Source organism: Cataglyphis hispanica, chromosome 19, assembly GCF_021464435.1.
Source record: "Cataglyphis hispanica isolate Lineage 1 chromosome 19, ULB_Chis1_1.0, whole genome shotgun sequence".
In the NCBI taxonomy this organism is placed as follows: domain Eukaryota; kingdom Metazoa; phylum Arthropoda; class Insecta; order Hymenoptera; family Formicidae; genus Cataglyphis; species Cataglyphis hispanica.
In genome coordinates, this window is record NC_065972.1 from 2,009,662 (window position 1) to 2,024,016 (window position 14,355).

The window sequence follows — 14,355 nt, forward strand, 5'->3', positions numbered from 1 at the left end:
GGGTCTCTCTTTCCTTTGCTTATCTTTCGTTAGAAAGAGAGACAGAGATTTGATCGCCGAGAACGATCATCTCTCCATCCTTATTCGCGAGCTAGATTTTTTTATATCAAGTTTAGTAGTCTATTCTTTTACTTAGTTTATGGATAGAACCATACTTAATACGCCATATTGTCACTAGTGAGTACATCGTGCAACCAATCAGGCTTCAGACGATACTTTGTGTCAACAACATGGCGTAGTCAGAGATTCATTTTTTTTTTTATTAAATGCATCGTTTATCTGAAAACTGAACTGGATGATCCTTCTATCTGACAATCACTTTACTTAGGGATTATGTATTTCTCGTTGATATATTTCTTGTCTCTATTGCACTTTTATTTCGTATAAAATACATAAAAAAGAATGAACGCGCGATTAAAAAGTGAATCTATATATATATTTCTGTTTTCGCGAAAGCATACAAATAAAACAGAGACAAATGCATTTTACTATTGCATTCGTTTATTTTCCTTATGTTCTACTGTAATACTGTAATAACATACAAGAAATGCACTTTAATGAAACCTACAGAAGAGAATCTGAATATAGAGCCTGATACTCTCTTAACATCGCTTCGCGCTATTCTTTGCCTTTGCATCCGTAAATACACAATGCAACAAATGTATACTTTTTTTTCTTTCTCTTTCTCTCTCTCTCTCTCGCTTAGCAATAAACGCAAACATATTTCCATTAATTGTTAGTTTCATTCTTTTTTTTTTTCGATCGGTATAAGCAATTCGTACGCCAAACTCATCCTCTGCTCGCTTCTCGAATATTCATGCATCTAAACGCATACATACACGCTATTGTATACCGCTATTACCATACTTGCCGCTCTGAAATATACATGTCATGGTGGAAAAATAAACGAGCCACTTTTTTTTTCTTTTTCATGCGTTACCTCTCTTTGGCCGTGAGAATTAATCAAATAATTACACTGGAGTTAAAAATCGCTCGCGATCAGGAAATTTCGCCACCTCTTTGTCTCCGCTTTTTCTATTTTTTTTCTATTTTTACGCTTTTTTTCCTCCTTTATACGTCGCGACAAGTGTTATCGAAACATAAAAATTTATACCCGCGAATTGGAATTGTCACGCGATTCACATGGTGTAATTAATGACTCCTCTATGCGTTTGTGTATTGCAATATCATCCTTGTAGCAAATTTGATTGTATTAAGCAAAGTAGGATCGCTCCAAGATAGGAGTGGACCTATAATTGGCAACACGCAATGTTAATAATTCATAATGTTTTTTTTTTCTTTTTGTAAGAATTGCGCTGGAAAATTTACTTCATTCAATCAAGTCCCCAATCTTCCTAAGAACAGCTCTTTGATCAGAGATTCAATTTCTATAAACTTCAAATCACACACACGCACACATAATTTTAAGTTTAAAGACTAGAATTTCGCTATTTCGACGAATTTATCCATTTTTTTTTACAGGCACATTTTCTTCCAATTGCTGTTTCTCACGAAAAACATTTATAAATTATATCATCTTGTGTGCCAACTCTGTGTCGCTGACTCCTGAACTCGTCCGCCATAAAACGGCAAATTTTCCTTGAGAGATGCGGTGTTTAAAATTTGTTTTATGAATCATCAAGCAACATTATAAAATTCTGTTCTGACTAGATATTATAGATGTTTAATATCACAAACTATAACAGGATCTCCCCCTCCCCCTCCCAATTACAAAATAGACGATCTATTTTTTTTTTCTCAAGATCCGATTCGAAGATTCAAGAAGTCAGCGATTTGAAAATGTAAAAATATTTTTGCATACATTTGCATAGAAAATTAAAGAGAAAATGGATGAAACTATGATAACTACATCTCGTATTACGCATCAAAAATGAGAAAAAAATTGTAGCAAGACTAAAATCTCGAAGTAAAGTATTGGACGATTGTATATATCGCGAGATCCTTAAACTTCTAAATCCTTTGATGTCACATTTGGTGAATGATCTTTCGGAACTCTAACAAAATGTATTGATATATAACGGCAGATATTTTTATACGACCAAGGAGTGGCTTTTGAAAATTATATAAATACAATCTATATTTACGCATAAATATATGCATATTATTTATGTGCAATGATTAAGAGCTTTTTCTTTACCACTGTCGTAACCACGCACATACACGCACCACACACGCTCTCATCTAAATAAATTAAATATGTCAATTACAAAAATCTTGATCGCACATATTTTTGGATAAGATAATGTTTGTCCTTAATAATTTCATGAATAATTCAGAGATGAAAAGTTCAGCGACATCGTATTGATTCATTTCGGAGAATGTGATTTGCATTAGACGCTATTCTAAAAGATACTACTACTCAGTTTCGCTGTAATTCGCTAAAATGCGACGTAACATTACATTTGGTGCTTAAAGTATTAAAAGAATGAAGTAATGCGATTTTTCTCAGTGTTCTTTTTCTCGCAAAATCGAGCGCGCAACTTTCGCCACATTATTATTCGTAACGTGTCAGCGTGATGTTTGTAAACACGTGACATGCGTAACGACGATGCCGCGTTAACTTGATATTTTGTTCGCATCAAACAAAGGCGATATTGAAACTCGCAAGGTTCCCTCTTTTCGCATACAATATTTCTTTTTATTTCGCAAGTTAGATTTAATGATATAAATTTATTATAATTTAGCAACCTCGATTTCGCCGTCGAGGATAATACACTCATACACACGAGCACACATACATACAGACGTACGAGTCTCAACGGAGAATTTTGGAAGTAAAATAAAAAAACAAAAAAAAAAAAAATATCGCTACGGATCACATTTTCCGTATCGAATTCATTGTTCATCGTACATTCGAACTAGGACAAAACACACCGCATTCTCGGCGTACGCTTAGCGCTAAACATGCAGTTTTTTCGTTCGAATAAGTCCACATTAAGGATTGAAATCCCATCGTGAGGATAATTGTACATAATTCGATTGAATGATCAGACGAACATGTTTAGCGCTAATAAAACGTGCCGCCAAACGCGATCTGATCAATATATGACGCGCTATACCATACTGTTGTTGAAGGATTCACCCGTCGAAGGACCATAAAAAATGAAGCGCGATACAGGTCTTGCAAACACCTGTTCCGTATAAGTATGTTAGTAAAGAGAGGATAATTAATCGCGATATTTTTTTTCCTTTTTTTTTCTTTTTTTTTGAGAGCAACAGGTTACATCTTCGGCACATACTTTTCGCCATCTTGCTTATCTCGCGGCGATTCGATTAATCTTAGTGGCTCAATTTCTTTAGTCGGTGATGTCTCTTTTTTTGCGTTTTATTAATTGCGCACATGTTAGTTATACTAGAACATTTTATTTGCGAGGATTAAACGAGAAAATTATGAATATATAACAAACGAAAATCAGCCGCGAATCTAACTCGGCTGAACATTTTGATCGCTTCTTTATTAGGTTTTAAGTTTACATTATAATAAAACAGATCGATCGATCGAAATGGTTGATCTCACCGAGTATTATAAGTGCTCTTATAACTTTTAAGCGGTTCTATATTTTGGTTAAAAAAAAGATTATATCCTTGTTAAATTAAGAGCACATTTAATGAGTACGTTTTAAAGAGCATATTAAATTAAAAACGTTATGTGCATTTATTTGTATATTCGGTAGCCTCTTAAAAATTTTAAAATTTGTTATTAGACGGACATAATCCTAACATGTTCATACATAAAGAGAAAAATTTGTTTCAAATTCCTTTTCTTCTTTTTTAAGAACTTGCACAGATTTTTTTTTTATTTATTACAAACGATTTTTATTATATCAATATTTGAGTAAATTTAATACGTTTTAATCCGTCACTGTTCGTGTAAAATAGTCGACCATATCTCGGATTTAATATTTTTGTTAACGAATATTTAACGCACTTTTAAGAAAAATAAAAACATATATCTTGAATAAAATATTTAGTTCTAAAATTAACGCATCTTATTAATTTAACTTGTTAATTTCTTTATAAGGACACCCTTAGAACGCAAGCCGGATTATACGAAGAAGAATTCTTGAAGGGAGCACACGATAATTTTGAGCGAAAAACGGGAAGAACTCGAAACCACAGAGTAATCACAGAGACCATATAAGGTCCATGATTATATAAAGTGCTTGAAAAAAATCGAACATCTCTTAAAACAGTGGATAATACGAACGATCAAAAGTAGTAGTAACAATATACGGCCACATTCGGAACAAGATGAAATCACACAAAAACATTAAAAGAATTAACGGTATACACTTCGTCTCGTATACGGTATACAAAGACAATCGATAACAAAAAAGATTGCAATTGTCTTCACTTTCGATCGAGAGCGATATCTCGCAATTTTTGCGCCCGCCAAAGAAAAGAGTATCGCAAGCGACTCTTTGTCATCGACCGACACGTGTTTAGATGGATATGGGGGGAAGGGGGAGGAGGAGAAGGGGTTTACTAAACTCATATATAAATTGGCGAGATTCAGTCTTCGTGTAAAAAAAGAATAGCTCCTATAATATTACGATATTTATGTTTGCGATTAATTAAAATGTTTATTTATATATCACAGCACTCGTCAGCGTTCATCGTATGAAGAAGAGAAGAAGAAAGTAGAAGAAGAAGAAGAAGGTACTCTCCCCCGATCTGCGATTATATCGACTCCGTTTTATCGTCGCAGGATTTGATCGATTACCGATGACTTGACTCTATCACAGGGGCGCGTCGATTATTATAAGTCCCATAACGATTTCATGGACAGTTTTGAATAATGATGATCTTAATCAACGAAAATTCAAATGGCGAACCAGCTTGCTATCCTATAACGTTCTAGTTCATAATCTCAGAGGAATCGAACGATCCTAATTCCTTTACGAATTACGTACTCAAAGGATTGAGAGATTGCAATAATTTTAATCGTTTTGAATAAAAATAAAGATGAAAAATGTTCAATGGATACAAAGCTGTAACTGCATTTTATATTCGCAAGATATAAAAGATTTCGTTTCCTGAGATTATACACCACCCTAAAAAACGTCATCTTCGTGGTATTTTATGGAGTATGGAGAATTTCAACTTCAAAAACTTGTACATTTAATACTTGCAAAATTAAGTTAAAATTCTACGCTTCTTGAGTATAATCCCAATTTAAATCATAATATCTGTTATGATATAGGGTAAACACTATAGTCGCAGGTACCAAACACATACAGATTTATATTTCAAGATTTTTATTTGAAATATATAACTGCTCCTAAAATAAATAATATAGTTAATATAAATAATATAATTTAACAAAAGTGAATTAATTCATAATTCTTAGATTGTGGAAAAATATTTTTAAATTTTAAAACCTGCGTAAAACGGCTTGACCATTCCTTTATCCAGAAAAAAAATTTTGTAATAATATATTACTTATTATTAATAGACGTCGGGAGTTTATGGAAGAAAAAATAATGCATAGACTGCTAAATAAAACGACAATATTTTATCAAATTATTATCTTCTGGTTAGCAAAAACTTTAAACAATCTATTTAAGATATATTATCTATAGTCCATCTCGTTATACATATACTGTTTACCCCAGAAAAATGAGAGAAAAGTGCCTTCGATGTCATTTCCCTTTCGTTTCCCGTTAGCTAAAAAAAAAATGGATGTCGATACCCTGCATTAAGCATATCGTTACGATCAGATGATTGATACACTGCTTATAAAACTGAGAAAATACGTTCCTTACTTTAATTATGATGCACGATAGGTAGGTCTAGAAATATGCTACATTTTACATATCACAGAACTACACGTACACCCGCTATCCACATTATTTATTATTTTATCTAAAAAAAAATGAAGACGAGACGAAAAACAAACAAACGAAAAGAAAGAAAAAGAATTCAAAATTATATTATCATAAAATAATAATTGCAATGTTGTAAACCAATCCAAACTTTTTATAAAAGCAAAGTGCAAATAGCATAAGGATTATTCCAACATTGTGACAATAGTTTTTCTCGTCGAAGGAAATTAAATAAATTGATTAACTTTACAGCGATATTTTTATTAAGTGCCATTCGTTATTCGGTTTAGAAAGATTGTCGCGATTTGATAGCAGGTGCACGCAATGTGCGAGAGTATCTAATATTTTTTTTTCATGCTCGCAACACATACATTTCCTATTATTATATCACTATTCATCCACATATGTAGTCAGACTGACAAGTAGGCGCATGTGTCGAGCTGAATGTTCGCCGATCAAGAATCCTAGAATCCAAGAATCCTTTAACTCGAAGATTTAAGTATCCACGAATAATTAGCAGTAAAAAAATTAATCTTCCAGAAATAAAACCATGCAAGATTTTTCAAAGTTTCAGCTTCGAAAGGCGTCGAATGGAGAGATTGAAAAAACCAAAAGACAGATATTCCGAAGCTCAGCATATTCCGCAACACTTGAAGCAAGAGATGCTACAATTCTAAAAGATTAAAATTTTTAAAATAATCGTAAACGATATAGATTCCTAAAGTACGAAATCCCGATGTTCTGCAATTCGATAATGCCAAAATTTTCAAGGTGTCGTAGTTCTGATATCCTTTACGTTTTAAAATTCGAAATTGCCAAAGTTTCGAAATTCTCTGTGGAAATAATTCTTAATCGCTAAAGTCTTGAAATTGATGTTTATATTTATCATATTTCACTGAAGATTCTAAGATACCCGAAACTTCCGAATTCCAAACTTTCAGAAACTTTCCAAAACTGTCCTTCTCTCTCTCTCTCTCTCTCCTTTTCCAAAGAATCGAGAGTTTTAAAAGTTTTCGGAACGCCGTGGAATCCGGGATTTTAACAAATTTGAAAATCCACTCGACAATTTTGTCGACAAAACTATGATAGCAACAATCCTGAAATATGAATCTTCAAAAATGCAAGGATCCGAAGACACGAGCATGCCGATCCCCAGGAACTACAAATGGCCCACTTCGTTGAACATTATTGACTATCGTTATTTTTTTCCCGTGAAAAATATCATAGATTCTACGATAATTAATAGCGTCTGAAATCAAAAATCCACGGAGATCATCATATCGGATCCCTAAAATATGCGAAAACCTAACTGAGACGAATGGGACCTTTCTGCGAAAAGGATTTCTGCATCTCTGCATTTCGTGCACTGTGTGCGCGATGAGATAATAGCTAAATATTTTACAAAAATAAGTTACGAGAGTGAATAATCGCCACGCGGCAACAATCAACAGTTATTAAATAATGGCGTCCCTGCGCGAGTGCATTCCTGCATTTATTTATCCGTATTAATTCTCTGGCCTTCTTAGAAAGTTAAAAAAAAAAAAAAACTTTCTTTTTACTTACACTGCAATTTTTATGATTATTGAAAAGAGAAAATAAATATATATGAAATTCGAAGACAATAAATGATTATAAAATTATGTTTTTAATTACGTAATATTAATTGCTGTTAAACAGAGCGCGAAATCGACGAGAGAAATGCTCTTTTATGAAAAATGAGGTTTTCGACTAGTTGCTTTCTTCCCTGATTGAGACCAGAGAATTATCTCTTTTTCTTTATCTTTATCACATTGTCTCTTCCTATCTTTTTTTTTCTCGATAATTACATGATATACGGTGGTATGTGCAGAGTAATCTGGAGGCTCGCAAAATTGCTATACGCTGCTAATAAAATGAACATGCCCTATATCAGCCGTGCGCCAATTATTAGTTCGACAATTAATCGGGCATGTTGATTAAAAAATGTCCTCCGGTACCGCAAAGGGTTGCTTCAGAATACAACAATATGTTATATCCTAAGTTCATTATACGCAAGACAATTCATCCTTCAACCAGTATCTCCTATGAATCCGCTAAACACAACTTCAAGACATTGTAATTTCAACGCAAAATCTAAAGACTTTAATTTATTTAAGAACCAGAAATTCTTAGCATTTAAAATGTATATTCTTAAGAATGTAAAGATAGCATTGAAGAAATAAAAAAGTCTTCAAGGAGATTCTGAGTCTTTGAAATTCTTAAAGAACAAATCTTGAAGAAAACACGAGTTACTGGTCAAAGAATGAAACATTAGCAAAAAGTAAAGTATAATCGCTCACTGTTTACCGGAGTGAGAAATGACGGCGCAGTAATTTGGACCGTTGCTTGTCACAATCAACTAAAATAGCAGGTACAACTGAACGTTAGTTTCGATGGCGGCCAGTCCGCGCGTACAAGGCGCAGAGACAAGACCACTCAGTGGCCAATTGCATAAACATCAAACAACAATGTATCATATAATCATTCGTTGGTTCAACAACAAATCACTTTCGATATATATATAAAAATAAGGTATCAAACTTTTTTGCGTCGATTTGCGTCGAGGTACACAGCCATTGTGACTACGTGCTTAATTTACGTGTGTTGTCCCCTAGAAACCATCTGCGTCTCTCCAAGGATCGAGTGTTCGAGCCTCGCCTTGGATCCCAGACTTCAAGGATCAGAAGGAATATTAGATACTGGACATGTTAACAAGATATCCAAAGATTAGAGTCCAAGAGAGAACAAGCTTGAAAGAATCCGAAGATAATATATATATTTATATATTCAAGGATTAAGCCTTATAAAAAAAATATCGAATTAATCCGAGAAAATATAAAGAGATTTTAAACATATAAAGATTAAAACACCCGAATCAAAATTTTATGGAATCTCCCGAGTGAAAAATTCTAAAAATTTAGACTTTTACCAAAATGTTATTGTATTTTTAAAGTCCCGGATAAATGCAAGATGTATATTTGAGACTCAAGATGATAACTTAAACCTCGAAGAACTTGAAAGTCCTATATCAATACGAGTTACAGATATCTTGAAGCCGCCGAATTTCCACGGAATTTCAAGGATCCAAAGATCTCGAGGCTCGTTTGAATTTTTGTAAGATCACCGGAGCACGAGACATTTATTTTATTTTATAACGCTACGATTAGAGTTGTATCGGAGTGCCCAGAAATCAGTATAGTTCCGTCAGCGAAGCTGTTCCAGACGAATAGACATTCTATAGCTGTTCTACTCTATCTCTCTCTCTCTTTCTCTTTCTTGTTCGTTTTTTTTATTTTATCTTTTTTCTCTTTTTAATTTTTTTGCTCGCGGAACAGTGGGCATGACAACTTGTTCATTATGTGCTGGAGCACATGAAAAAATGGCTTAATTTTTATGCAAAAGGCCTTACAAATTTTCTTTCCACATAGAGCATATCGCGCGTTTTATTCGCTTTTATTCTTTTTTTTTCTCTCTGTGTAGGTGTGTAATCTCACGCGAACTATATAAATAAATTATAAATTATTACACTTGATATATAGTCTTAACCCACCCCCTTCTATATGTTTCGTGCATTTCGGAAAAAGCATTTATAATATAGTTACAATAGTACTCGCACAAGAGGATTACTATTTATTCTCAATTATACCATTAAAGGGATTCGTGGACCATCAACGTGACGATCAACATCTAGATTCGATATTATATCGTGTGTATGCTCATCGCTAATAATGCTAAATACTACATCAAAAATTCGAAAACCAGAATGTGCCTCGATTGATTAAAGTATCGCTCCGGTTTATTCGCCATTTAACAATTCGAGTCCATACTTCGTCAAATTTCTCAATTTAATATGAGAAGAAAAAACAAAAAGATAAATAAAATATATTATAGAAGCTTTCTCGCTCTTTCGCTTAGAAAACGTTTATAGATGCAATATTGAAAAAATATATTTCTTAATTTATAATAATAATTTAATATAATAAAGTACAAATATATATATATATATAATTGAAAATATATCATATATAATTTACATAATTTAAAAAATAGATTATTTTATGTATTAATAATTTAACTTTTTTTATTTTATAATTTTTATAATGATTTTTATATATAGTTGAATTTGCTTATACCATTTAACCTCCACTGTTCCAGGTTCATATTATAGCGCTTAATTGTAACGCGTGTTACTTCAACATATTAGTTGGACTCAAATTGTTAAAGCAACTATTTTTTCTCAATTGCGATGATGATAACAAACAAAAATAAATTTTTTTTTTTATCCAAAGCATGACTCTTCGAGCAACAATTTCGTCGATTAAATATCCCGAAATAAATACTGAAGGAACGTTGAACGGGCACAATTCCAGAAAAAATTAATGAAAAAAATAAAAACATGTGTTACATTAAAGATATATAGTAGACTGTCGATTTTCTAAAATTTTAGCATCGACAAAAAATAAAACAAATCAAAATTCAGATTAACTTCAAACAAAAAAAAAAAAACAAATCTTTATAAATCTTTGATTTTGCCTCTATAGAAAACAAAAAATATTAGTAATTTTTTTTTTAACAAAGGTAATTCCCTTTCACAAGGAAAGTTAAAGAAAGTTCACAAACTAAAGTCCAAGAGAAATTCCGACCGATTAAAGAGTTCGAATTTAAGTTCCAGAATGCACCACATGAATATTTCAAAATAACTATTTAAATTCTTACAGTTCAATTAATTATCATCGACAGTCTACCTTAGCTAAATTGGATCTGCTATCATATACAAGAGCGCCCGATAGGCGGGGCCTCTTGTCTGCTTGCTTACCTAATTCTTCATTTAGCCCGTACTCCGACGGTCTTGCACCGCGGGAAGCGTCACTGCTGCACCGGCGTGGGCGGATACGGGTATCCGTATGTCGGCACCGCTTGAAACTGGCTGTAATGGCCCATCGATTGATAGGCGCAAGCGCCGGCGTTGGGCGGCGGTCGATTGGTCTGGAAGAACTTGCTGTTCACGAGATTCTGTATCCCGGAATCCGCATGCCCACCGGACGGCATCATGAAGGGCGGCGGCATCGAATACATATTCGGTCCATTCTGCCCGTTGCTGAAACCGTTCTGTCGATTTTGAAAACGATTACTCTGATAACCAGTGGTTCTACCTTGGTATCTGGGTGCGCTGGTGGTCTGATGTGCCGGTTGGCACGTATTGTTAGTCGCCTGATAACCATTTTGATAGCCGTTAGTGGACTGTCGTTGCTGCTGTTGATAAGAATTCTGCGGCTGATAATTATTTTGACGATTGACTTGATAACCGCTGTTACGCTGATGACGCGTCACCATTTTATCTTGCGCCATCTGATTATGATTATGCACATGCTGGTTCGTCTGGTGCGGTATATGCTGATTCTGCCAGTTATTTATCGTCGGACTGATATTGTTCCTAGGACTGCCGTGAGGATTGTTATCTTTATTGCTTCGTCCGTGGCTCCATCGCTGTCGTCCTTTGCCATATTGATTCCTCATAGAATTTGCAATGTCTGCCAATTGCGGATTTATAGATTGACCAGCTTCTTCTAGCACCGCGATCAATTCTTTTGCCTGTCTCGCGTTATTCGGCGTGAAATAAGCGTAGGCGGTGCCGGCGCTCTGACAGCGGCCAGTTCTGCCGATCCTGTGGATGTAGTCCTCGGAGCTGTTAGGATAATCGAAGTTGATGACGTACTTAACGTCCTCGACGTCCAAGCCGCGTGCCGCTACATCGGTCGCGACAAGAATCATAGTTTTTCCATTGCGAAATTCTGACAAAACGTAATCGCGCTCTGGCTGCGATTTGTCGCCGTGAATCGAGATAGCTGACCAGCCTTCGCGTTTGATCGTCTTCGTGATATCATCCACCTTCTTTTTTGTCTCCACAAAAATGATCATCTTGCTGCCGCGTTCGGTTCCAATTTCGCGCAACAATTGCGATAGTTTCAATTCTTTCTCGTGTTCCTGACAGATTTCGATGATTTGTCGGATATTATGATTGGCTGCCAAAGTCAAAGAGCCAATATTAATCTGGATGTAATCGGTGAGGAAGTCCTCGGCAAGAGCTTGCACTTCTTTGGGCCAAGTGGCAGACCACATAAGCACCTGCCGATCAGGCCGAATCTGTTCAATAATTTTGCGGATCTGCGGTTCAAAACCCATGTCCAGCATTCGATCAGCCTCGTCCAATACCAAATACGTGCACCTACGCAAATTAGTGGTGCCTTTCTCGAGGAAATCGATCAACCTGCCGGGTGTCGCGATGCAAATTTCCACCCCGCGTTCAAGATCGCGAGCTTGAGGTCCCTTCGGCGAGCCGCCAAAGATGCAGGTATTGCGAATGCATGATGACGAGCCGAAATCTCGCGCCACTGTTTGAATTTGTTGAGCCAATTCACGCGTAGGAGCAAGAATCAAAACTATTGGACCATCGCCGCGGTTGAGGCGAGGCTGATGATTGATGTGTACTGTCGCCGGAAGAATATACTAAAACAAATAGAAAAAAAAAAAAAATATATATATATATATATATATATATATATATATATAAATGCTCTTCATAAAAATTTGTTATTATATGTTATATTAAAAATCAAATATATATATATATATATATATATATATATATATATATATATATGTAATTCAAATTTGTTTTGTACTAATATCCTAATTGAATAGCTTCTATTTTCTCAGCATAGCTATTTTAAATTAATTTTAAATTAATATAAAACAAGAGAAAATATGTAAAATTTTTTTTTCTTTTTATGTTAAAAACATTACTTTTTTCATGCATAACTACTCGATTTTAATATCAATTAAATATTATTATAATATAAAAAAAAACAGAAATGTTAATTTAATACTTAATTAATACACTATACTCACTGCCAAGGTCTTTCCAGAACCAGTTTGTGCAATCCCAACAAGATCTCGTCCACTAAGTGCAATCGGCCAGCCCTGAGCTTGAATTGCAGTTGGTTCGGCAAATCCTTGTTTCTTGATTTCCTCCATTACATAGTCTGGAAAATTGCTCTCCTCAAAGGCCTGGATTGGAGAAGGTGTATTATTGCCTTTGACAGTAATTTCCTTGCCCGCATGATACATGTTAATTTCATCAGGTGTTCTATTCAGAACATTTGTATGAGGAACATATAAATTCTTTGTTATTGTGGGCAATTTGGACAGATCCCAATTAGGTTTCTTTAACAAATCGCCTGGAGTCTTCCTGTTCTGTTTCTTTACACCATATTCCTTTTGGCTCTGTTGCTGACTATTCCAATAAGTTCCGCCACTTCCTCCATTACGATTAACATGATCTCGATTTCCTCTGATCCTAAAACTGATTGAGAACTTATGTATATCTGAACAAAGAAAGAATCAGAAAATAAAAACATAAAAGACATCTTTGGCCAATTGATGATTCAAAATCCTCATTGTCAACTATATCAAATCAGTGTATATGTTGTGTGTGTATGTATATATATATATATATATATATATATATATATATATATATATATATTCACTTTGTTTAAAATTTCTAAGTATAAAAAAAAATAAATTTGTACTTATTATATTTTTTCACTGCGGCCAATTTATCGCGACAATACAGTTATTAGAAATCCGCCGGGCACTCAAAATGCTTTTAAATCCGTTGGATTTAATTTCATCTCGTAGATAGAAAATGGAGCGAGCAGCTATAAGTTCGTAGCACGAAATGGCGGCCATTGGGCCCAAAGAGTCCAAGAGACAGCCATCGCGAAAAGAAATCTTACCATCTTTCGACGACAAGCTAACTCTCGTATCTCGAAGGACGTACCTGCTTTGCGTTTGCGGGTATCCGTTGTACATTGTTGCGATATCGCGGTCCGGTTCGAATCTAAAATGACGTTTATAATCGGCGGCAGAGGTGGATCCTGGCTGGGCCCTGAAGTCGCGAAGACGGCGCGTCAGCTGTAACGCCTGTGCGGCAACGAGATCGTGGACGTCGAAGGACGAAAAAGTGTGGTCCTCGTATAACTTCGGATGCTGTCGCGCGAGCGATAGTACTCGCGAACGAGCGTGTTCTCGGTACAGCAAATCCACGGACTCAACCCACAGGAGCCGGCGAACGGAGCTGCTAACGGACTGACAAGCTCCGACGGGACGGAAACGGCCGACTGATCAGCGTTTCCGCTTCCACATGCGGCATCGACCCGCGAGTCAAGACACGCGCAATTGGTCCGGACGCTCGCTCGTTGCGCACGCGCAATTGACACGATCGATCGATCAATGTCCGCAGGTGGAACGTTTAGTTTAGAGAGCACTGCTCCCATCGTGGGATTTTTCCATAATATATATAGGGAGCTCTCCAGCAAGAAACACACACAATGTCACAAAATGGGCTATCAAACGGAAAAAATTTCTGTTCGATATCTGACAGCTGGAAGGCTCCCATAATCGAGTCCTTTTTATGTCGCATTTTTCC

The 14,355-nt window shown here is 35.3% G+C and overlaps 1 protein-coding gene across 2 annotated transcripts; it reads right to left on the reverse strand.

Annotated features, from left to right (window-relative positions):
* Window positions 1–479: 479 nt before the first annotated feature.
* On the reverse strand, window positions 480–14,037 carry LOC126856516 (uncharacterized). Of its 2 annotated transcripts, XR_007688368.1 has the most exons (4): window positions 13,708–14,037; window positions 12,774–13,227; window positions 10,681–12,371; window positions 480–8,563 (listed from the first exon to the last, which is right to left on the reverse strand). XR_007688368.1 is itself a non-coding variant. In XM_050605074.1 (3 exons), the coding sequence occupies exons 1-3, from the start codon at window positions 13,737–13,739 to the stop codon at window positions 10,731–10,733; spliced, it is 2,127 nt and encodes a 708-aa protein (XP_050461031.1). In that variant the 5' UTR covers window positions 13,740–14,037; the 3' UTR covers window positions 480–10,730. The 2 variants fall into 2 exon arrangements, 1 of the variants encoding a protein (XP_050461031.1); XM_050605074.1 differs by having other exon boundaries at window positions 480–12,371.
* Between the last annotated feature and the right edge of the window lie 318 nt (window positions 14,038–14,355).